Genomic DNA, 24,429 nt, shown 5'->3' with positions numbered 1-24,429 from the left:
TGGACCGGCCGAAATCCGCTCAATCTCGCACGCCCTTTTCGTTAGGACGGAGAAGGACGCTTAGCGAAGCGGTGTTCGTGCCAACGAGTGATTGCAAACTTGGAACGTTCTGCTAGCGGTAACAGTGTTCCGCATACGGGGACACATTATACGCGCAGATTTTTTTTTTTACCGTTATACTGAGTGTATTAATTCTGAAGCAAGGAAGGCTCAAAGGAACATGTCGTGCTACACTCTTCCCAGTAGAAATTTGAAAGAGGCTGCAGGTGAGCACACGTATTTCTTTGGGCCTGTTTCATCTCTAAACTTCAGGGCACAGTTGCGAGATGAAATAAACCGCCCACCTGCAAAAAAAACAAAGAAAAAGAAACGAGAGAAGACCGCTGCCAGACTTTTCAATCGTCTGGTCCTCTGGGACTAAGCAGTGATAGCGACATCTGCAGGCGCTTCCTCGGCGACTTCTTTCGGCCTCCTGAAGGCGTGACACACAGGAAGAAAAAAAAATGCTAGAAAGTAGCAGAACAGAGAATTAATGCCTACATGCAATGTGAAGGATGGCAGAAAGCAAGTAAATTGTAAACTACAACGCATACAAGCGTCCTACTAGACCTGCGCTTACGTTGTGTCGATCCACGTGTATAGCGAAGCAGGCTGTGCCTCGGTGACATCTAACTGCACGTATACCTTGCGTTACGTGTTTATACTGTACCGGAAAAGTCGGGAAAGTCGCAGTAGAGAGAAAAAAAATATTTCTTTAAAATAAGATTTAATCTTCTGTTGTGAAGACAAAGGTAAGAAAGGTACAAAAAGCCACTCGTCGACAGCACTGCGGCGTTCGTGCCGAAACTCGCTGTGGCTTGGAACCCCAGTTATAATATGAATTCCGCATTTAGCGCAGTTCGCTATGGGGTCAAAGGCGAAACGACGATAACACAACCGAGGCGAAGTGTCGCGATGTGTGCCTTGACAAGTAAGTGGACGGAGGCGGGAAGCAACGCGCTTCCGTGGGCCGCGGTTAGGAGCGAGATATGCCGATCACTCCGCAGCCGAGCCGACCACCGGCGTTGCCCGTAGAGCGACTCTCAGGATGCGTGGTTCGTCCCAGATCATCTTCCCGCTCGTGCACCTGAACGAGAGGGAGAAAAAGAAAGATGGCGATTGTTAGTGCTAGAAAATAAAAAAAGAAATAATGCAATTTGTTTACGCTCTGTTGCCATGTCCAGCAATTCTAGGCAAGAACATTTTTGAGCGGGAAACCGTTTATGAACGCAATTTTTTTCATAGAATGCAATATTTAACTATAGCAATCAATACACCAGCAGATCACCCGACGGTAGTGTTGTATTTTTTTCTATTCATGTTTTGCTATCATCAAAAGCGTTCCCTGTTGGCTTTTTATTATGGCAGTCTTAATTGTTCGATGCGATCGCTGGAAACACTTTAAAAGAAAGATTTTGCTACATATCAGAATAATGAACCATTACCTTCAATATTTCGATAACAGTGTCTTACAATTTTTCAATTTTCAAAATTTTTGCCCGAGAAAGCTGAACTTGAACACACTGAGCTTAGCGAAAACTGTCGCCGAGCAGCTGGCTGTCTCTTGGTGATGCCTAAGACCTACGGCAAAGTGTAAGGCCTGCAGACTTCGTGCCAACCATGGTTACCACAACGACCACAACGGGGGCACGGTCACGTGGCCTTCCCGTGACTGGTCATGTGACCGGATGTTAATGTTCTGCGCTTTGAATGCGACAGGCAGGGCTGCGTACAACAGCTTTCGCTGTAAAATGGGGGCCAGATACGCTCCCGCTGAATCTGTCTGCTTCAGAATGCATTTGAAAGCGGTCACGCCGCGAGCGCCCCGAGCGAGGGCAGATGGAGACGATAGGAGCAGAAAGCAAGCGCATCGCGATGGCAGAGCCTGCCGCTGACATTACGGGCTGACGCGTGGTTAAAAATAGCAGCGCTACCTAAATGAAGCTTCAAGAAACGCCGAGTGGCGATAGATGTAGAGGAGGGCAGGAGAGGAGCTGGAAAGAACAGAAAGCAAGTGTATCGCATCATTTCGCCATCACTAGCTTCCTCGTTTTAAATAGCGGCGGCGTTCGGGATAGGAGATTTATTGAAGAAGCGAATTGTTTATTTGAGTGAACTTCTATCATTGAAAGCAAGAAGCCATCGGTAGCAATAGTGACGTGCACTGGGCAGTCGTCAAAGTAAGAATACGCGTCGCTCTTGACCGCACTCTGCTTAGGTAAAGACGGGCTAAAATTTCCAAATAACCATCCTACAATGCCGCGAATAGTTTCGAACATTGTAGAAGCTATGGCGCGTCACCATAGTTCTTCCAGAGCCAACTGCTCGCACTTTTAGACCCTGGAATTGATCACTGAGTGCGGTAAACAAAAAAGTGCTAAGGGGGCGTGACGGCAGTGAACAAACAAACAAACAAACAAACAAACGAACGAACGAACGAACGAACGAACGAACGAACGAACGAACGAACGAACGAACGAACGAACGAGCGAGCGAGCGAGCGAGCGAGCGAACGAGCGAGCGAACGAGCGAACGAGCGAACGAACGAAGAAAGCAGTAAGCATTTCCAGGCCTTTCGGGATAGCACACAGTAGGCTGATTACCAATGGCACCAAACGTGTGTTTTCCAACAAGCCTTAATTAAGTCACATTGATTAATTAAACTCGATCCTTCAAGGATGGGGCCCTATATATATATTAGTTCAGGAGATGAATATAAACAAGGGTTTTAGAGTCGCCTGCGTTTGATTGCGGAACGGTTCCTCCTATGTGCGCAGCAACTTTGTGCTCGCGTAAACGAATGGGGACAAAGGCTTTTGCGGGAGAAGACAGCTATCACAACGAAACGAAGCCTGTAATGGATCGACCTCCTTTGCAGTCAGCTGCTACAGGGTCGAGTTATGTAAACCGATGTTGCAGCGAACAGAAGAACGTTAATTAACGCTCCTGCACAGTGTCATTCTCCTGTGGTGGCTATGGCTTAAACGTAGCATTGTTCCCAATACGATTGTGCTCTTATGAAAGGGCGGCGCCCGGACATTGGAATAAGGTTTGTGGGTGTGAGCTGGAAGAGGTTTCATTCCTCTATACGTGCTTTGCAATGGGTTGGCCGATTGCTGTCTGCTTGTTCAACGAATGACGGGGCATGGTTTGTTCTGCTTATCTTCGTATTAATTTTGGTACATACGGGTTCAAGGTTATTAACTTAAAACCAGGCGGCTTTACGCGGTTAAGTAGATGTTGGGCAAGTTATTGGAGTGAGGAAAAAAAGATTGCGACAGGAGAAGTGAGGGCTGGAATCCCCTTCCCCACCCTCAGTCACCTGATCCACTGAATTTGCTCAAACAAAGTTCTTACCAACCAATCAAAACAACGAAGTAACTTCCCACTGCGACAAACACCGGCAGACGCGAGAAATGAGAAGCCAGTGACGGCATGTTTACCGGCGGCCTCCGGTAACACAGAGTGCACAAGCCCACACCAAGCTGCGCTTGACAGGTGCATGCGTGGGTGGTGGACACCAGATGATGTCTGTAGGATCCAGGCTAACTGTTCGCGACACTATACTGCCCTGCGCCATAGATCCAATTTTCTGCTCCCGTAAGTTCATTCTTCGTCCATGTTCACGGTCATCCTCTGTGTACACCTGCGGTATTACTAGCGGTGCGTGGAATGTGACGGTTAAAGGTCAGATGCTTGGTGCACACAGTTGTCAGAGATAATGGCTTGCGATTCGTTTGACATCTCTAAAAGCGCTAGTGTCACTTTAACAAATTGTCTTAGCCTTTTTTTTTTCTTTTTTTCGAGTCAGTGACCAATTAACGACGGACTTGTAGCCGCTCTGATTCAGAGCAGAGTCACCCATTGCTCGGCCAACAACGTACGTCTTTTCTTGAAGCGCAAGCTGCCCAGTAAAAGCCGCATTTTAGCTCGAGGCCATCTTCCTGTTTTCGCTTAATCTTCGGCTCTCTTCGTAAACACTGCGCGGCCACGACCGCGAACGAGGATTACGGTGGGGCGTCCGGCTCACAGCGCCTCGAGCGGCCGGATAAGGCGACGCAAAATTAGCGCAGCGTCGACGCCCAGATTAGTTGAACGACCGGCCCCGCAAAGACGGCAAATATAATTTATTCCCCCTCCTCATTAAACCCTCGAGGTATTAAGGCCCCCTAAAGCGAGGGGGCTTGCCGCGTGGGTGGATTACTTTTCAAGCCTCATTAAACTTACTGCGCTCAAGGTTGGAGGCTGGGGCGTGGTACAAAGGGGGAGGGGGGAGTCATGTTTCAATTAGCCTTTCGCACGCTATGTCATCGCACGGGATCGGGTTTGTGCCTCGTGAGCTGGTGTTTGCACGGCTCTTGTACGTAGTGCCCCGCAGCCCGGTCAGGTCTCAATACGTGTGTCACGCGATAAGTATCGAGCGCGCCGAGTCTCCTGAAAAAGGACAGATAATATATCTTTTTTTTGCCTCCCTGCAAAAAGAGCACTCACATGCAGAGAGAGAGCGATAGAAGAACGGGGAAGGTCTTTCGTGGAGAGCTGGCGATGTCAGCCTTGCGGGCAGCTTAAGTCGCGACTCCCAGTGGAAGCAATGAAAAATGAAACGATTATGCGACGCAGTGGCAGCAGTAGTAGCACGTGCGCTTGCAGGCAACAAGGCGGGCGAGCGTTAACGGACGTTTACGAGTTCCGATCCGCCCGTACTTTACCCCGTCAGTTGCTCGCAGCGCTGCCGAAGGTGCGCGGCGTACTTAGGTCGTGTGGATTGCGCTCTCACGCTGGGAAGTGCAGCGACTGCAGATGCCGCATGCTTCACGTTATAACACCCACATGCCTTCCGAATATCACGTTGAAAAAGAGCTGGTCATTACACGCAATGTTCTTTTAGTTTCTGACGATATACCGCGATCATGATACTTGAAACTGAAGTGCTTACTGCTCACACGCGAACATTTCGAAAGCAGCAGACGGCAAGCCGCGCGCCAGCACTTTGCGACACGCATTCGAGCTCCCGATAGTCTACATCCTTAGCTTCCCGCAGTGCTGCAGGTAACTGCCGAGGTGGGCCGTGAAGCGCGCGTCCTTTGGGCGCGGATACACGAAAAAGGATTTGGCTGAATGCGACGCGACGCAAACTGATCGCCCGCGGACCCAGGGCGTCCATACACTTTAACGTAGATGCGTAAGTCGCGGCACGAGCCGTCGCTTGGCTTCTTCGCGTTGGGGTCAGTGCTAAGCCACCGCGCCGTCTTGGATTGCTGGATGTGTTTGTGAGCCCTGCAGGCAAGGCACGTGGCCGCGTGCAGACCCGCTCTGTTTTGATCGATAGATAAGATTGTGGATGCCGCAGAATGGGGCGAGTATGCTGTGCGGAATAACCTCGTTTTACTTCTACTTTACTTCTACTTTTCGAGATACGGGGCGGACGTGATTTTCACGGCAAAGAATAAGCTTGCAAGGATTTGTAGTGCTGTGCGAAAGAAGCTCGAGCCTGAGAGCAATCGTGCTGGAGCTGAGTGCTCGATAGCGCACAGACAGAAAACCAGGCTCACAGAGTGTAAAACTGGAGTCGTGTATGAGGTCCTCCTCTAGTGCGGGAAGAAGTACATCGGCCAGACGTATTAACGAGCGGTTAGCAGAGCATCGCAGGTCGTTGAAGGGAGCAGCTTCCTCTAATCTTGCCTTGCACCGCAAAGGGTGCAAAGATTGTTTTCCACGATTGAACAAGACCAGCGTCTTGTTTAAACACAGGGATCAGGTATGCAGGGAGTTGGTGGAAGCGTACCTGATCAAGAAAGAATCAGATGACTGTGCAGCATCACCATCTGTAGGCCTGACTGATAGGGAGATACCTTTTTTGCGCAGTTTTTTTAGCGCAAGCAGGCGGTATGGAGTGTTAGCTTGACAGGAGGGTGGCCGTGAGTTTGCTGTTTGTTTGTTTTGTATCTTGTCTCTGACGATGCGGAGATTGCTTTTAGGTTGTGATCACAGTGGCATCACATTGCATGTGCCAAGATAGTGTGTGATAGTGTTTGCGTTGTCGGTTTTTTAGCCTGTCTTTCCGCGGGATGAAGATACATATATAGGCCTCTTTTCCTTGAATAAAAAATCAGTTGATAGTCTGCGCCCCTGTCGTGCATTCTTGTTCTCTGTCTTCTTTTCTTTGCGCAGTTTAACATGGTTCCCTACCAACTCGCCCAGTTTTCCGTTCTTGCTAACTACTTTTCTTCTTTGTGGACAGACACGGGGGGGGGGGGGGGGGGCATGAAATAGTGGGTTTGGTTTTTCTAAGGTAATACCGACGGGATGGTGTAGGAAGTACTCAAATATGCGTCAACGCTTGGCGCCGAGGCTGCTTAGGAAGCGGTCGAGAAGGACAACTTTGCTTTGGGCTAGAACTAAACAGGGCTTCCTAATAAAGGGCCAGTTACAGAACTATATGTAGTGTCTATTAAGGGGCTATTATTATACAGTGCCTCGTAAAAAGGTGACATTTAGATATATCTGTACAGGGCCACCGCTAGGGCCTGTTGCAAGTTTTACGTGTCCGAATAACGCCAGGAACTCCCGTAGAAACGGGGACACTACGGAAAACAAGGTGAGGTAATGACAGCATAACAACTGTGTACATTGTGTCCTACATCTCTGCTGATACTAGGGCGTTCGAACCAGCTGCTTATCGTCACCAAAAGTTGCAGAGCATTGGCTCCTATGACCATGGCAGCGGCAGCGAAGCCATTAAATTCGAAGCGGTATTCTGTCGATTGCTGTACGCTCGGGTAACGGAAAGGTTAGTAGTCCAGAAGGATTAGCAATCAGTCCACGAAAAATTTTTATCATGGCTTCATCAGTGTGTTTCATATCTGCCCTCTGCCCCTCCGTAATTCTTTTCTGTTTGCTACTCACGCCATCTATGAACGCCACTTGATAAGCAAAACATCCGCTTTTCTCGACCATGCCTCGCTTTATGGAATTTTTTTAGTGGTACTGAATCGTTATCATTGTTGCGATCCTGCGTACTAGTGCTCGCCGGGGCCCTAAGAAATTTTGCACAAGATACGTCATATAGAGGTAACTCAGAACTTGAGGTGAGCATATTTAAAGGGACATATTAAAGGGGCATCAGGCTACTGATGCCGAGAAAAAAGCTTGCAAAATGCACACACCGAGCGTCAGAATACCTCGATCGCTGCATATAAAGGCATGCGCAAGATGGAGCTGGCTGCACAAAAACAGTTTTAAACGTGCCACTCATGCTGCTAAGCTGAATCTCGCATTCCTTGCGCCTGCGCAATATAAATTCTGCGTTTCAGTATTAATCACAGAGAATTTAATACTCTTCTTTTCGAAAGGCGAAGCCGGAACTCAATGCCCCCTCTTCGCACTGACCGTGATATTCAGAATCGGCTGTGGACGGATAGGAATATAGCAAAAAAGTGATAACAAACGCATAGGTCACATTTTTTGAACAACCTGGATCCTATGATTCTAGCATGGAACGAGTGGTCCTGCACTTAACTTCCTGCGATTGTTTTCGAAGATTAAACGTTTTGAGCGTTCGAACAACTAGAACAACAGTTACGAGCTAGGATTAGTGATATAGTTAACAGAGGATGCAATCATATAACTATTCATCGCTTGAATTAACAATCTGACCGCCATAAAAAGTCGCGTTAGTGGTTTTGCGGCCAGACATGGTTATGCATAGCATTTCACGACCACGTACATCGACCTCATTCTCATTAATATAAAATATTAATAGCCGCAAATATTTAGTCTCATTTAGAGATTATGTACCTTTCGGCTAACGAGCTGCTATCCATAAACTGATATTGCCTGCCAATCGCGCTTCAACCTAATATTCGGCTCATTTAACGCTATGCTAAATTTAAACTGGCAACAGATAAAAAGAAATGCGCGCACATCTAAGCGTTGCTGGCAAAGGACTAATACCAGCAGACATATGTCGCCAACCAACATGCCGCGCTGCTAGAAATTTGGCCCGGAAAGGACACTAGACGACAGCAATTTCTCAAGAAATCGTTTTTAACTAAGCATACTCATGAGCATGAAACGCGCATTTAGATGCCATAAGGTTTTTTTTAATTCTTTTACATGTTCAAAAAGCCCCAACAAGTGCGTCGAAAAAAAAAAAAGAGGACTCTAACAAGAATCTGACATCCACTGGCAAACCTTATAAAATTGCATTCCATCATAATCAAATTTAGGTCAAAGCACTTAGATATTCCGCCCCCTTAAAGCATTGTGCAATCAGTCCCGTCTAAGCAGCGTAACTGACCTTCACTGTGAATGAAATAGACGTCGACATTCCACCTTTATTACTATTACACCTAGCGTTCCAGGAAACCCTAAGCTTAACTAACTCCGTAAGAGGAAAGCTATGGCGTACGCTCATCTTCGAGCCATAAAAATCATTAAAGCCGTCCGCACAATGTTCGCACTCATGATCACACACTACACGTAGGTGCCACCTGCCTCCACCCGTTGCAGCTGTGCGCGCTTATGGCGCTCACGTCAGCGCCGAGAACGTTCATGCAAAGAACAGGCTAACGAGGCAACGGTCACGTAGCCAAGTTGCATTGCTTATCTCGAAGCTGAGCCTTAATTTTGAGTGAGCTTTGCCAGCAACTTCCTCGACGAGCTCGAGGCTGTGAAGGCCAATGTGGGCAATACGTGCTGATAATTAATAAAAAGAAAACGACTCAAGGTACACAGTTAAGCTCGTAGAATGCAAGATGTGATCAGTCGACTGGAAAGTGAGGAGCGTTTCTTGCCATGCAAATTTGTCTACTGGCCGAGTTCTGGGGTAATTTACAATCTCAGGGACACTTATCCTAGCTGGTGCGAGCGCGGCCTCTTGGCGATCTTGCATTCAGGCAAGCGTGGGAACGCACGTTGAAGCTGCTCTTCAAGGTAACGTCACCAGGGCGGTTTGCCGGCCTCTGTTCTGACGTGGCGCAGCTTTTGTACACTGAGCGCACCGAGTTGTTTTCCGGTGTCCTGGCTATTCATTTCTCAGACTAGTCATAGCGATCAGACTTCTATGACATCTAAGGTGAACCAAAATGTTTTAAAAAAGGCTTTTTCAGGTATGAAGGTGAACCAAAATGTTTTAAAATAGGCTTTTTCGCGTATGAAGGTGGCTTTTGTGGCACTTAATACCTGCATTGGCGGACATCAGAAAACATGTAAATTATGTTAGCTAGTTATCGCTTAACTAATTTCCGATAATTAACTTTTTAACTATAATAGTTAGGCGCCTAGTTGCAATTAGAGATGTGTAGCCGGTCGTTAGTAATAGCCATATCAGTTTTTAGAATTTCGAAAGCGCGATTGCCCTCGCTGCTGTTGCTCGACAAAATTTGGCTTTTTTGACTAGTTACGCGCGCTGGAAAGGTTGCTTTGCCTGCATGCTTTCCGAAAGCGCATATATTTTGGCACGATGTAGCCAAATTTCTTCCAGTCACAGCGCCGAGGATAATCGTGTTTTCGAAATTCTAAAAATTGATAATGGCTATTACTAACGACGAGCTACAAGTCTCCAATTGCGACCAGTAGCCTAACTGTGATAGTTAAAAAATTAATTCTTAGAAATAATTTGAGCGGCTAACTTGTTAAATTTATTCACTGTTTTTTTTTAATGTCCGCCAAAGCAGGTATTAATTGCTCCGCAGAACCCGCCTTCATACCTCAAAAAACGTATGTATAAAGATTCTGGTTTACCTTCGCTAAAGCACCTATATACAGGAGAGGTACGTACGTACATACGCACATAACATATATATATATGTACAGGAGTGGTTCTTATATATGCACACTCTCAACTGAGGGCGTCTCTGAGCCACTTTTACTACTAAAACAGCTTATAGCGTAAGGTTAAATTGTTCCACACATAGCACTACATTTTTGGTGCAATACTGGCAGATACCATTATTAAGCAAACGTCAGGCACAACACTGATAAGCCCACACACGAGAAGTGATAGCACTCGTTGTACACGATAACCTCAGCCCCAATTCAGCATCCCACGTGCGCAAATATACACACATCTTGCGGGGTTTTTGTCTGGCGTAACCAATTTAATGAATTCATCATTTTGTGTAGTCTAACGTCAGCCCGATGCTGTTGACAGGAGCCGCCAAATTATTTTCTAAAATCCTGAATTTGGCTAAAGCAAGAGAATATATATTTCTCTATAATCACTCGAAAGAAGCCAACGCTTTCTGAAACCAAGCAGAGCATTGAATGTAATGTTATATTGTCTATTTTGTAGTCATTAAAGTGTGACACAAACTGAGCAATCATTATAGCCATGAAATAATTTATGAAAGCACGAGAATATATCACATATTGCCAGTGTAAGGTCAGTACACATAAACCACACTTGGTGTATTCTTAACGAGCTCCTCAGCTCCCTCATTCCCTCGTGCTCTGTGAGCAACAGTAGTTTTTTCGTTCAACTGAGAACTTCGTAGTATCCGAGAACAAAGTGCAGCGCTAAGCTCACCACGACAGCTCTGCCCAGTACGCTCTGCGGTCCGTCCAGGTTGAGGAGACGGTCGTAGAAGCTGAAGAGGGCGATGCCGTTCACGTCGGCCTCGATGTTGCCCAGGTCGCCGACGTGCCTGCGCAGACAAACAGAAGGAAGACTTAGGAAAAGAGCGAAGGAAAAGAAAGTGCAACGCTCAGCTGAATTGCCGAGGCTTAAAACGAAGCTCCACGCCTACTCGCAGAGAGTAGGCGCCGAGTCACTGTGTTCTTAATTCAGCAGTTGAAGCGGCCGGTGCAGTTGCGCGCGACTTGAAAGAACGCAAGTAGAAAATGAACCACGGGTAGTAGTTGCGGTTTCGGCAGTGAAGTGAGTTTTTTTAGGAAGAGGACGCGCAGTGCAGACATTTATGCCGCCGGAAACGAAACGCACCGTTTTCCTCCGGGGCGTCTGGGATTTAACCACCCGCATATAGCTGCAGTATGCGTCGATGTTAACATAGCGGAGCGCTCTATTGTCAGCGCGAGTCATGAAATCGAGTCCGTTCGGAAAAGAACACTTTGACCGGGACAAGCTCGTAGTTATAGCAGCATCATGTACGAGTATGTTAGAAAATTGAGGGGAAAATTAAGAAAATAAAACGAAATAAAATAATGAAACAGTGCTGCCAATGAATGCCGGGTGAAAAGAGCAGTTGCCAGATGCGAAAAAAGTACACGCATCGCTTTCATTATCTTTGCTCAGGAAAAACTATACAGTACTTAAGAACAAAGTTTAAATAACTGAGTAATTTAACCCTTTATTGAATGCTAGCCGTATGCATGTCTCACATGGGAACCAATAGTATATGAGCACTCAGAATGACACTAAGATTTGAATGACATATAGGTCTTAGGACGTTTCAGTCCGCTGGTTTTGTAGAAAAAAAAAAAGGGGGCACCAAGTTGTAGCAATGACCTGGTAAAAAGACTTTACATGTGGTGCGTGTCCATACCTCAGTCTTTCAGACGTGTGCGACAATGTGTTTTAGGATTGAAAATTGCCTCAAAAAGTATTATAAGGCAGTTGGCAGATGAGAAAGGCTCAAGAACGCGCAGAACACCAAGGAGGGCTATTAGAGACGGATAAAAACACGCTGAATGATTTGTTTGGTACTTCGGCAGTATTCAGCGCGCAAAAAAAATGCTATGTAGGAGCACCGTTTTGCGTTTTCAGGCACTTGCAGCAATTGGGACGTGTGTCCCGCTGCCCTACAAAGGGTTAAGAGAATCAAACAGTTCACCTTATGTCATCGACTGGAGCGCCATGGTCGGTATTGGCCGGGTTGTAGTGGGCGGCAGCGCTTTTGCAACCTGCGTAGGAGCCAAAGAGCAGCAAAGGTGGAATAATGCAATTTTTTTACAGCTCTCAAACAAGCGCGATTTTCGTGCTTGATAAGTGAAAGCGCATACGGTGTACGCTGCAGCAATGAACGGAAGTTGATTATAAAAATTACAGCAGCCATGTCCTCGGCGGGATTCATGCTTAGGTTTTTCACAAAAGGCGGAACTGTGGTTAAACTGAGTAATATTCGTGTACACAAACCATGGAATTTGCAAAACGGTAAAACGTCAAGTTGTTGCTGCCAGCGCTGCAGTAGTTGCGTAGGCATTGCAAACTTGTTTGCCCAAAACGCTTGCTTGCGCTTGTTTTGACTGATCACAGCGTCTGTTTCTAATCGAGCGAGCTGACTGCTCCTGTTGCCGGAAGCTGTAATTTGATTTGCTGTCACGTTTTCAACGGACGTCAACAGAAACTGCAGCTCATTCGTCGCGTGCGCTAGTTTCGCGAGAGGGCGCAAGTTTCCTGTGCGTGTGTGTGTTTTTGCTGCTTCCTCACAATGCCAGCTGGTGCCAGAGCTTATGAGCAGCAGGAAGCAGGAAGTTTGGATGCGCGAAAACGGGGCTTATAGAGTTCACTAATCAATGAACATGTGGGTTGTGAATACGCCGTAAGGAAGGCTGAAGTTTGCCCTGCAGATTTTTTTTTTTACTTATTTAACCACCATATTAGGTAGTTTTTGCACTTCAGGGCTAGCCAAATGACGGTGTATAAGTTAATTCGTGTGTTTTAACCCCAAACTATGTTTCGGTCATCCCAAACATTGGTGAGAAATACTACAAGCCTTATGGACACCACAACATGCCGCTCCACTTGGAAGCATGAAGCTGACATTTTTTGCCAGCGTTAGCCAGCAGAACTGCGTGAACATTAAAGAAGCGGCGTTCCCAAAGATGTTGATTCAGTGAGAGAGCTCAAGCAGGCTTGAATCGTGAAAGCGACGGAATCTATTTTATACATCGCAATCCGTGAAGCGGAAGTGCCTCTTTTTTCGGCTTTCCTTCCGCCGCAACTCTTTCAAAAATGGCCTATAGAGAGTCATAGATTTCTTATAGACTATTTCCTTCCTATAGATATTTCTTCTTGTCTATTCATAGTCTATAGACTGCCGATAGACAAAAGTCTACTAAAAGTGTATGGCCATAAATCTATAGATTTTGTTTGGATTGTCTATAGGATTTGTATTGCCTATAGACTGTTCTCTAGGGTTTCTCCATAAAGAGTATATAGACTTATAAACAGGTGTCTATGGACAGTCTATAGACTGTCTGAAAAATTTTGTTAGCGAAAGGAAGCCCTTCAGCCTCCTTTTGTACCTGACGTCGACTGATATTCATGACGTCGCGGTTACTCTACTTGAGGCGTGGTTATTTCAGGTTCACCTGCCACCCCCTGTGATGTCACCCTAGCAGGTCAAAGGGGTTTAACCACGACGCCATGAGAATTGGTCGATGCAATTCGCCGAACGGACTCCTTTTGCGGGGCGTCTGCCGTTTGGTTCCTGAGTTGTATTTCACTGTAGTATACGAGGAATCCGCTATTTGCATTTGTAGACAATCACGATGAGAAATCGCATTTTAAAATGCCCTTAGTCATCAGTTTGCTGCAACTCGTAAGTGCACTTTCCGTGTATTACTCGCCAGTATGCGGACAGTTCGCATGCAATCCACCCATATGTAGTGCTTGCGTAGTTGAGCACGTTCTCATGCGAAAATGCCGCATGTAGACATGTACAAAGGTATGACATGTGGCCATATAGGAAATTGGGCAGGTAAGACAGTATACAGATATAGAGACATCTGTGGCCCTATTGGCCTAATTCTGTATGTACGTATATAGGCGAAGTCATAATCACAGTGCGGGCATACAATGACCATAAATGAGAATATCTGAGCTTTCTTGCTCGCCCACATCTGGCTATATGCTGTATATGACAATTACCTGCATAAATATATTTTGTGGTAGACGGACCGCATCACCCCAGGAAGGCCGGACGTACGGCATGCAGTGGACAACATGAAGCTAACCATAACTTAAAAAGAAATACCTATATAAATAAGGATGAGTATTAATACCTTGGCGTTGTACTGTCTTCCGATCTAAAGTGGAACGAGCAGGTTTCTTACATAACAAAAAAAGCTCTTACCGCGCTTTTCTCCCTCAAACACTCTATCCAGTCTACATCACCTACCACTAAGTTACTGGCTTACACATCCTTGATTCGTTCTATACTTGAATCTGCTGGTTTCCTCACACAAAACGACTTATAACAAAACTAGAGGGTGTCCAGAGGAGGGCACTTGGATATATTTATAAGTATAGAAGAGACGACTCCACAAGTGATCTCCTTAATCAAGCTTGTCTTCCCACTATCAGCCGTCGAGCCCGTTTCTTACGCCTGAAGTTTCTTCATCTCCTTTTGAGTGTAGCCCTTGAGATAGACGTAGACCGATACCTCTCTCCTTCATTAACTAGAAATACGCCCACAAAACATTCTAAACATTTAACGGAGGGCAGTCTAAGGCACCTAACGTAATCTGAACGCTGTCCTATTGCGACCATGCCGAGCTGGGACAATTTTGAATTGGCTATTTTGTCACTTATTTTATTTCATTACTTATTCTATGCTGGAACTGACACATCTATATCGGTTATTCAAAACCTGATAGACTATCGTCTGCAAAGGGTGGCCAGACAAAGTGAAAGGCGAAATTCATTAAGAAAATTGCTCACATAGCACCATGTTTTATACTCCACTACGTGTACTTGTTCTATTCTCAGAACAACGAAATATGTTTTAGGGTCAAAAGCACCCAAACGATCAAGACGTCATGCGAACATAGTTGGTGCAAAATAACAGATAAATCGGCGAACAGTGCTAGCGTTGTGTCGATTCTTCTCCTAGCTCTAAAGCGCCTCTATCAGCGTATCCCCATTACTCCGTCTCGCTGCTTGCTCGCAGTAGAGTGGATTAAGCTGCGACCGCGGGGCGGCGGCTCTCTCAAGTGCGCTGTTCTCACGCCTAATCTCTGCCACAGCGAACAAGTTGCGAGCGTTTGTTGCCTAACGCGCATAGATGTAGGCCGAGACACTGCCTCCGCCAACTTCTCTTCTCTACTGCATCGTAGCACGGCGTGGCGCACACAAGGCCAGAGGTCGAGAGAAATTACGAAGAAGAAAAACGACACAATGAGACCGACAGGCAAACAGAGCACTTACCCTCGCTGAGGTCGCCGAACTTGTGCACGTGGAAGCCGTGCCTGCCGGGGTTCAGTCCGGTCACGTTGCCGTGCACCTGGACCTGCGCGAAGGGGTTCTGCGCGCGCCCAGCGCGTTTTGAGCACCGCCACTGTATGCAAAGCAGCTCGCTCGGCGAGAACGGACGTGCTAAAGGCCCCGAGCAGCGGGAGCAAGGGAGCACACAAAAGCGGGGGAGTATGCGAACGGAGTATGCGATACTTTCTACCTTGCGCTGCACGTGATGGTCATCTCGGATGAGGGGTGGGATAGCGAGGATGTTTGAAATGGTATTGCGCCCTTCCATTCAACTGGCTGCTGGACGGACCGCCTGCATTTATTTGTATGTTCTTGTTTTGTTGCTTGCAAACTGAGCTAGTCTCGATGGTGGCGCCGGACAAGCGAAACGCTTCTTCCGGACTGCGCTCGCGGCGAGTTGGCCTTTGAACTTTCAACCGACGCGCTTTGTGCAAACTCGCCAATGTTTACCTTCCTCTCAGAAGGCCGGGACCGTGAATAATGAACAACGCGCCACAATAGAAGAGCGCCTTTTTCCTTCATTTCTTAGTTTATTACTACATTTATGCGCTGGGAAAGAAAATAAATGGGGCACTTCTGATAAAATAAGCGAAGATAAACTACCCCGCCCGCCACCCTAAAATTCACGTCTCTGCCACCGCAAGAAAGAAAAAAAGAAATTTAATGCGGGCGCTGTAAGTTACCAAAACGTTTTGGGAAACGAACTCATGCTTCGTAACTCAGCGGACAGCAAAATTTCGAGACCAAGCTTGTGGCAGGGTACGTGTATTTTGAATTGTTATGCCACAGTAAGCCTACATACATCCCTGTTTTAACTTTGGCTCGTAAAAGCCGCACAAAGCTAACCTTAACCATAACCCTAGTTGAAAGCTATAGCTTATGGAGCCCCGTGAGCATATGCTTTCGTGCGGAACGAACAACCAATATGTAGCTGACTGAGCCATTGCATAAATTATACTGCGACTGTCGTGCGCCTCAACGGCCATGTCGCGGCATGCCAGTGCCATTGCACAGCGTGTGAATAGCTGAGACGATAGCCTATTATTGCTCTTTTTTAATCACCCCGACGGTTTAGGCAGCTACAGAGACACATAAACTAACGTGCAAAGGCGAATTTCGAGCATATATTAAAAACAAATTGAAATTGATCTATGCCTTCAGGTCTATTTTAGGAGGAATGTGCGCACGGCTATCCAGCGAATAACCAAGAAGCGAAGGGGCACACTGTGAAGAAAGGAAAGGCGCAGTGACTGTCCCGCTGTGGGTGCACAGCCGACTCGCACTGCTGTTGGGAACCGACCAAGGGGCTCAAATAAAGGGAAGGAAAGGCGACGTGTGCGGGCCTGTCTGTTTTTAACAGCGTGGTCTGGTAACCCGCCATACGACTCCACACACTTTCTAGCGGGCAATACCAGAGTACGCATGACACGTCGCGCATTCTGCCACCCGACTGCCAAACATAGCATATCTAAGACGTGCTAACTGGCAGGCCGGTTAACTAATATTGAATAGCTACCTTTTTAACTGCTCCTGTTAGGCTCCATAATTATTCTGAGGCGTACAGATCACCGTAACTAACAGTTATATCCCTCTTTAGAATTTCGAAAACGCGGTTACCCTCTGGGCTGTGGCCCAACAAATTTAGGCTCTTTCCGCGAGTTACGTGCACTGGACAGGTTGCTTCACCTGCAAGCTTTGTTTTCTAAATTCCAAAAACTTATATGGGCATTACTTACGGTGGGCTACACGTTTCTCAATAATAAGGCAAATAACAGTAACAGTTGAAAAGTTATCTACACAATATTAGTTAACCAGCTTGCTAATTAGCACGTCTTAGCTGTTCTCTGATGCATTACACCGCTGACAATGCTACGCCAAAAACAAAAAGCGCTCTTATAACTCGAAAAAGCCTATACTTAAAAGCACCGAACACTTCTGATTGCTTTGTGTAGCAGGAACTAACATGTGGAATTATTCCTGACGCATCAACTTGACGGGCGTGCAAAGACGTCGAGTCCACAAAAGTAAACTGCGCGTAAGTACAACAGGAAAACTACCTTCACTTGTCCCACGATTCTTCGTGCATCGCAGTAATGTTTCTAATATGGTACAGGCTGGCGCAACAAGCCGCTGTGAACGTTCCGCTCTCAAGTTTTTGGTTGAGCAATTAGCAATTGCGCAGTTTAAACGCTCGAGCCTTATCTTTAGAACACCACACACGAGTAAACGGCGCTGTTGTCTACCTACAGATAGCGGATGCCATATAGAAGCGGTTGTCATTACAGCTACGAGGAAGAGCCGGCAGACAACTCGTTTACAGAGCGTACTACAGAAGGCCGCCGAGTCGCATTGATGACCTAACGACGCCAGCAAACCTTCGGCCCGCTAGCACCTGTTGCCGCCTCGACCAGAGCACGTGCCAAGAAGCATACGTGCCTAAACCACAAGCGCATCGCATACGCGAACGGAGCGCATCACGGCTGGCGCGCATTCGCAAGGTCATTCCTCCAAGGCCACCTCGGAGTGTTTGTATATACACAGATGGTCGAGCGGTAGTTTTTTTTTTTCCTCTCTGCGGCTGAGCTGCGGCCACGTCGACGTCGAGGCGAGAGTCGAGACGAAATTTTAGACTGTCACAATCGCACTTCGCGAACACTAGTAGTGTTTGTCTTCTTCTTATCTGTTGCACGAAATAGGTTAAGTAAGCGCTTTTAGTGCAAAAGGACCATAAAGTTCACAGAAAATGTGCGAAGCTCTATGAGTAAACGCAGAAACCGGTTCGTCTTCAACATGCGTAAACATCCCTGTTAAGAGCGTGGCTACTGCGTTCTGTTTTCATCAGTATCCAACCGGGGTGCTTGCACTCATCACGCGTGTCCCTGTAGTTTTTCTGTCACTCACCTAAGGAGTCACTTAACCTTACTACGAAGGGAATTAAAAAAAAAAGGTATTCGATCTGCATATTAACGTCACCTTTATCCTTTACTCGCAATCGGGCGCTTGCGTCGCCTAAAGCGAGACCTCTGTGAGCACGGGGAGTGCGATTTTTGTGTTTGCTGGTTCCCTTCAGTGACATGAAATAGTGTGGGCAGATAAAAAGAAAAATTGGAGCGGACACTTAAGCTGCGCCTTAAGGGTATGGCGAGAAAGCGTAGGGGGATGGGCTTTTCATTCTGAGCAGTTTGATACCTTTGAACGCATTTTCATTTTTTCAATTGTTTAAAACGATTAATTGATCCATTACACTCCCCAAACTTTCCTAATTAGCATCATTGAGCACTGCCTTTTCATTCTGAGCATTTCGACACGCTTGAACTTCCCTTTCCAATTTCTTCAGTCTTTCATTTAATTAATCAATTACTTAAAATGATTGCACTAACTCGTCATCGTATATATCACACACCAATCAGTCATCAATAACGAGAACCACAAATTACCATGATAAGATTTTTTTTACGCTGCCCCCGATTATTTCCGCCACACGGTGCCGGCTACTACAAGGCCGACTGATTTTCGACCGAACGAGCTGCATACGCTGTTTCGTGAGAAAAATAATGTTGCGCACCTCGTGTGAGGCACAACGGGCTGCATGGTGACCCGCGGATGTCGCTTAAAAGTGCGCCTCGCATCTCGATCCGAAGAAAAAGACGATGGGGAGCACGAACACGCGTTTAGCTTTTGACGCCGCGCCTAAGTGACTCTCTTTTGACGCAACAAAAGCACCGCCTTTGCTAGGAAAGACATTACACTGCGCCGTCAGCACCGACATGCACGCCGATGAATGGTCGATAAACGAACTTCCAACTACGGTTCAGTGCACATATTTTCAGCCGATGGAGGTCGTTGTAATCTGTTAGGCGGTGCCTTGTCTTTGTTCTGCTTAATAGCCAAATGCTGTCCCGGGCATCTGCAATAAGCGGCACAATACCTTAACACCGGCCAAAGGGGCACTTAATCATATCACACTAAAATAACTTCAAAGACACATAAAATTCCAGCCAAAACCAGGGACTTGAAGCGTAACAGCCAGTGTCTGATATGTTTTTCGATATAGTTGCAAAACGCCATCATCAGAAAGCTCCTTTTATCTCGAGACTGGCGCGTACAGCGTCGGCGAAAGAAAGCGCATTCGTTCGCTGACCCGTTAACTTGCGAAAAGCAGCATTAAAGCTCTCGGGGAATAATGAGAAGTCAAGTGAGTAACATTGCGATTAACGGGATGTCGTGAAGCCAAGGTGAAACCCGAAGCTTGATGGTCTGATAATGTCCTAGCTGAAGTTAAGACTCGGGAAGAGACTAATGTGTCTCGTGAGAGGAAAAAAAAGAAACACATACCGGTGGTTTCCTAGTCAAGCATATTGGGTCCATGATAGAAATATAATCGAAGAAAACAAGATTTGGTTTTTGCACGGCAGTAGGCTGGACCTGGTTGACGACGATAATGACGAAGGTAATAAAGTGATGATGGTCAGGTCCCGAGTTTTATAAAAACAACAACCGCGGCCGCTTTGCATTATTGGTGCACAGTTTAATGATTCGCTGGATATACAAGGGCGAACAGAAAAGTGAGATGAGCACAACTGTTGTTTCATGTCAGTGTCCACGTGTGAAATTAGTCCTTAATTTAGTTTTTTCCCCTTGTGATATACGCTTTTTTACGGTTGAAACAAGGGTAAAAGCGTTTTTCTCTTAACAGTGTCCGTCATTTCCCGCGAGGAGAGAGAGAGAGCAGGGAAATAACGATGCTGAATTCCTCTGCGTTGTTTCTGTAGCGATAGCTACATTACGGTAGCATTTCGAGCCTTCAGCGTGGCCACCCCGTGGCGGTGCCGCCACGCTGTCACGTGGTTGGTCATGTGGTACGGAGCAGCTGCCGGCGGCGCGGCGCCGAGGTTGATCACGTGGGTCGTCACGTGGTTGATCACGTGACCAGTCACGTGGTGCGGAGCAACTGCTGCTGCCGGCGGCGCGGCACCGTGGCTGGTCACGTGGTGCGGAGCAGCTGCTGCTGCCGGCGGTGCGGCGCGCCGGCGAAACCGAGCTGCAACAGCTGTGCGCATGCGCCGTGTTCAGTGCGACGAAGATGAAGAAGGAACGCCCAGCGAAACGGAGCGGCGAAAGACCGACTTTACCATTCAACTGAGCAAGTTCCACTCGGCCAGCTGTAGCTATAGCCTCACTCCAGGTTTAACCAGAGCTAAACCACCGCCAATTTTTTGTCATATTTGTGGCTCACGCGTGATTGAACAGTGACCGCTCGTTGACAGACACACCGTGTCGAAGGTTCGAGTTCTCTGGAGTGACATTGGACAGAATGCGGTCGAACGCCAATCAACGCGAGCTCATCTAACCTTGAGCGGTCACACCACTGAACCTACGAACAGAGTGACGCCATAGCAGCTGTCGAGTTCCTTTCAGTCGTATTTACTTGCCGCGTGTTCGTGTCCCTATGTTCTCATTTACTCCCAACTCTTAATACCGAAGTTTCGTTACCGATGTAACCGTCCTGGTGTTTTCGTTTCTGCGTTCCCATCAGTTTATCCTTGTTCCTGCGTTTTTGGTCGCTTTACCGTTCCTCCGTTTTCGGTTGCTGATTTTCTCCACTCGAGCAGGTGAACATTTCATTGGTGCACTTTGAAAGCGACTGTCGAGTCCTGGGTTGCTGGTGGGAAATTTGACACCCTGAGGATTCAAAGCCGAAGGTGTGGCGCAAAGGGCTCTGAAATTACCAATGAATGTTCCCCTCGCGCATTGTATTTTGAACAGCATTCTGCTTGGTTCGCAGTCTGACGACACCCGCAGCCTCACTGAGGTGTGCGTTAGCTAATTGTAACGCGCATGTCAAGAGACAGGTACCCTAACATGCGTGCTAACGCGCTTTGCAACTGCGCGTACCTCCAAATGATATACGGAATAATTTACGGCCAAGAGCAGTTTATTGCAAATTTCGCGTTGCGCTGATGGCAGGCATCTTTTGTTGGAATTTAGGCATCCAGTCAATGCATGAACTCTGCTGTGCTTACTATATCATTGTGGCGTCATACATCTCGGTGTCGTTAGAACTTTCTCTGAAAAACTGTGCCCAATACTGGAGACGTCTACGCTTCGTTGAATGTGCACGCTCGAAATGTGAATAACATAGCGTTCGTGACGTACACGGTGCACTTCAAGCACCATTGCTGTACTGAGATTTTCAGTCAAGGGTGACCTCTCTAAGGCAGTTAGTTATTCAAGACTGCCTGGCCCTATCCACTATGAAAGGGGCACAAGTTACGTTCGCGGCAAGGACAATACTCAAGCATATTACCTTACGCCGCGGTTAAGGAAGGAAATAACGTGTGCCAGTGATTGGCCCTATCACTGACCTTAATCTAACTGGTTCTAAATCTAACTAAATCTAACCACGAAGGCATGTTTGATCTCGCTACCGGTTCCACTTATCCACAGAAAGACTGGCAAGGCTTTTCTTATTTATCTCCAGGGCAGAGGAGCCCCACGTAGCGATCTCAATGTAAGTTTTGCCGTTTTCTGTTTTTTTTTATTTGGGGGGGGGGGGGGAGTAGCAAACAAGGATTGGAGGCCCGATATGCTTTGCAGGTCACGACAGAGCTCTACACGCACCTCTATAAGAGTTACCCGCTTGCAGAACGCATGGTGCACACCAAACACTTATTCGCCTTCCGAGGACACGGCGCATCGGAAAGTTCAGAGCTCGCCATTAAAACTGAAGTGACCAGCTGTTCTCTACTGCAGCTAACTGCAACAGAGAGACGTCTGATCGCTCAAGCGAAACGAAACTAGCACAGTTGCGCAAAACACGGCCGCGCCGCCTCCTCTGCGGGACGTGTGAAGGAATCCAGGACGAAAGGAAGGTGCTCGTCGTTACAACATCTCCCAATCTGAAACAGCACGTACGCTGTGCACGAAAGAATAAACAGGGGCGGATTTATAGATGACACTTACAGGAGGCGTTCCTTTTTGTACAGTGCATTTCTAGACCTCCTTGCAAAAAATGATTTTTTTTTTCATGGCTTTTCCATTGAAACTTTTTCGCTGAGGGCGAGGCTGGAGGGGAGGTATGGCATCATTACGCCTAAATTCGTTCCTGAGATCAGATCATGATAACTGCCTAGAGCACATGCACTGATAAAAGCCAGTCGCTTTATAAGCAAAGGGTCATTTTTGTAAGAAAGCAAAAACCAGACATGTCTGTCGGCTTCGCTAACTAATACGTAACGGCCTCTGCAGATCAAAGAACTGGTTGCTAGTCAGTGGTTTTGTAATCCTCGCGTCATACCGTGTCGTCACCATCGTCATTACCCGGCTTACATCCACTGCAGGGCAAAAGCCTCTGCTCCAATTAGCCTGCAGACTTTCGTAAACTTCAGCCACCCTATACTTCAACTTCCTAACTATATCATTCATCTCTCTTACAGCGCTTCTGCCGCAATCGACCACTCTATTTTTTCCTCGATGTCCGCTCGGAAATTCCCGCAGGTAAATGTTTATCCACTTTGCCAACTACGAGTTCTCCTTGGCTGTCCCACGCACTGCATTTTGAGATCCTCAAGTCGCAAGTGGACCACATAACTGCACACAACGGTCACGGCATCGCGTGCTCACCTCCTTGATGAACTGGACGGTGCCCCTGATGGTCCCCGACGTGAGCACCGCGATGGCCCTCAGCACTGGCGGGTCCTCGGTGATGAATTGGGCGTGATAACAGCTCGCTGCCAACGCCGCGATCACCACCAACAGCAAAGGAAGCGGCAGCAGAAGCGAACGCATGGCTCGAGTTGAAACTGCCGCGTGTGGGCGAGAGCTGCGCGCGAGAGGAACTTTCAGCGGCGGCGGGGCTCTCCCGTGGGCGACTAGTCAACGATGCGGGCCAAGTGAGAGCGGCGGCCGAATACCTGTTTGGAGGCGCCGCAGCAGCGCTGTCTTCGCCTCGTCGACTGGGTCGGGTGTCTGGCGGCTATCTTGTTGCAGCCGTCTCGGATTGCGGCTTGTCGCCAGTGTGAGTCGTTTCGCTTGGCCGGCGGCCGCTCACCGCACGCGTTTGGGGGCGTTCGTGCCAGGTGCTTCCTGCGATGCCGACCTGTACCTGTGCAAAAAAACCAAAGGCCACCATTAACCTGCCTTGGTCTAAGCGGGCTCGCGGCATTGATTCTTTTCTCAGCGGCAGACGGTACGTCTACACTCAGGATGTCTTCGTCTTTCAAGCGTGGCAACAGGAAACGGAGAGTAGAGGTTTTGGCGCTCGATCCACAGCCAGCAGTCGCATGTTTGCGTCGCAGTTTTCGGTGAATATAACTGCGTCAAGATGCTCTAGAGAGGCGCAGAAGACGATAGGGTTATCTTGCTGAACGAGCGAGACTGAACAGTGTGGTCCGAGTGAAGGCGCTTTTTTTTATTTGATCACTTGTAGAGCTAACTAGACATGCCGTACCCCTTATGTGAACGCAAGAAATTATGCAGCAGTAAATGAAAGATATTATAAAAGAAGTAAACAGAGCAAACGCAGGACTGAAGAATTAAACATTAAGAAAGTAAGAAAAAGAAAGAACTGAAGAAAGAAAGAAAAGAAAAAAGAAATATAGAAAGCAAGAAACAAAGGAAGCAAGCAAGAAAGAAAGGACAGGAAGAAAGAGCAAGGATATAAAGGAGAAAGAGAGAGAGAGACAGACCGAAAAAAATTATATGCTGCCGGCGACGTTAGTTCCACAAGTGAAGAACAACAGAAGGAAGGCTGCGTGATTAGGCTGGCCTCCTGTGTAGCCAATCTTTATTGCGACTGCGTCGTTTCGTCGTGGCCTTGTCTTGTTCTCTCAATTCAGCTCCGAGCCACTTGCCGCTTGCTTGCTTCTGCACAGAAGGAAGCCGGTGCTGTTTTTCTAAATTGCTTTAACTGTTCTTTGCTTGGGAGCAATTTTGCAAACGTGGGGTACCGTTGCTCCCAAATTGCCGTTGACAAATAACACCCCCTTTGTCTTATTGTCTCAGCGAAAGCCGTGTATTTCTTCAATGGCGTTTATGCGCATAAGTCTTTATCTAACTTAATGGTTCGTTATTATACCGCAGTAGCACGACGTCAGGCTGATGTAACTCCGCGGCTGAAAAACATAAAATGAAATTAAAGTGTCCTAGTCTTCTGTTGTTCCTCAATCGCGAAAAGGTCACACCGACAGCGGATTCATCTAGCTAGCCCCTCTTTATTTTTCCCG

At 47.2% G+C, this 24,429-nt stretch overlaps 1 protein-coding gene across 1 annotated transcript; it reads right to left on the bottom strand.

Moving 5' to 3' along the window:
* Positions 1-747: 747 nt before the first annotated feature.
* Positions 748-23,257, bottom strand: LOC144098418 (superoxide dismutase [Cu-Zn]-like). The gene is made up of 6 exons (XM_077631028.1): positions 23,119-23,257; positions 22,829-23,027; positions 15,149-15,245; positions 11,832-11,901; positions 10,568-10,685; positions 748-1,126 (listed from the first exon to the last, which is right to left on the bottom strand). Exons 2-6 carry the CDS (start codon positions 22,991-22,993, stop codon positions 1,016-1,018), a joined length of 561 nt encoding a protein of 186 aa, XP_077487154.1. The 5' UTR covers positions 22,994-23,027; positions 23,119-23,257; the 3' UTR covers positions 748-1,015.
* Positions 23,258-24,429: the final 1,172 nt, after the last annotated feature.

The sequence above is a fragment of the Amblyomma americanum genome, chromosome 7, assembly GCF_052857255.1.
Source record: "Amblyomma americanum isolate KBUSLIRL-KWMA chromosome 7, ASM5285725v1, whole genome shotgun sequence".
NCBI lineage: Eukaryota > Metazoa > Arthropoda > Arachnida > Ixodida > Ixodidae > Amblyomma > Amblyomma americanum.
This window is presented reverse-complemented; position numbering and strand designations above follow the sequence as displayed.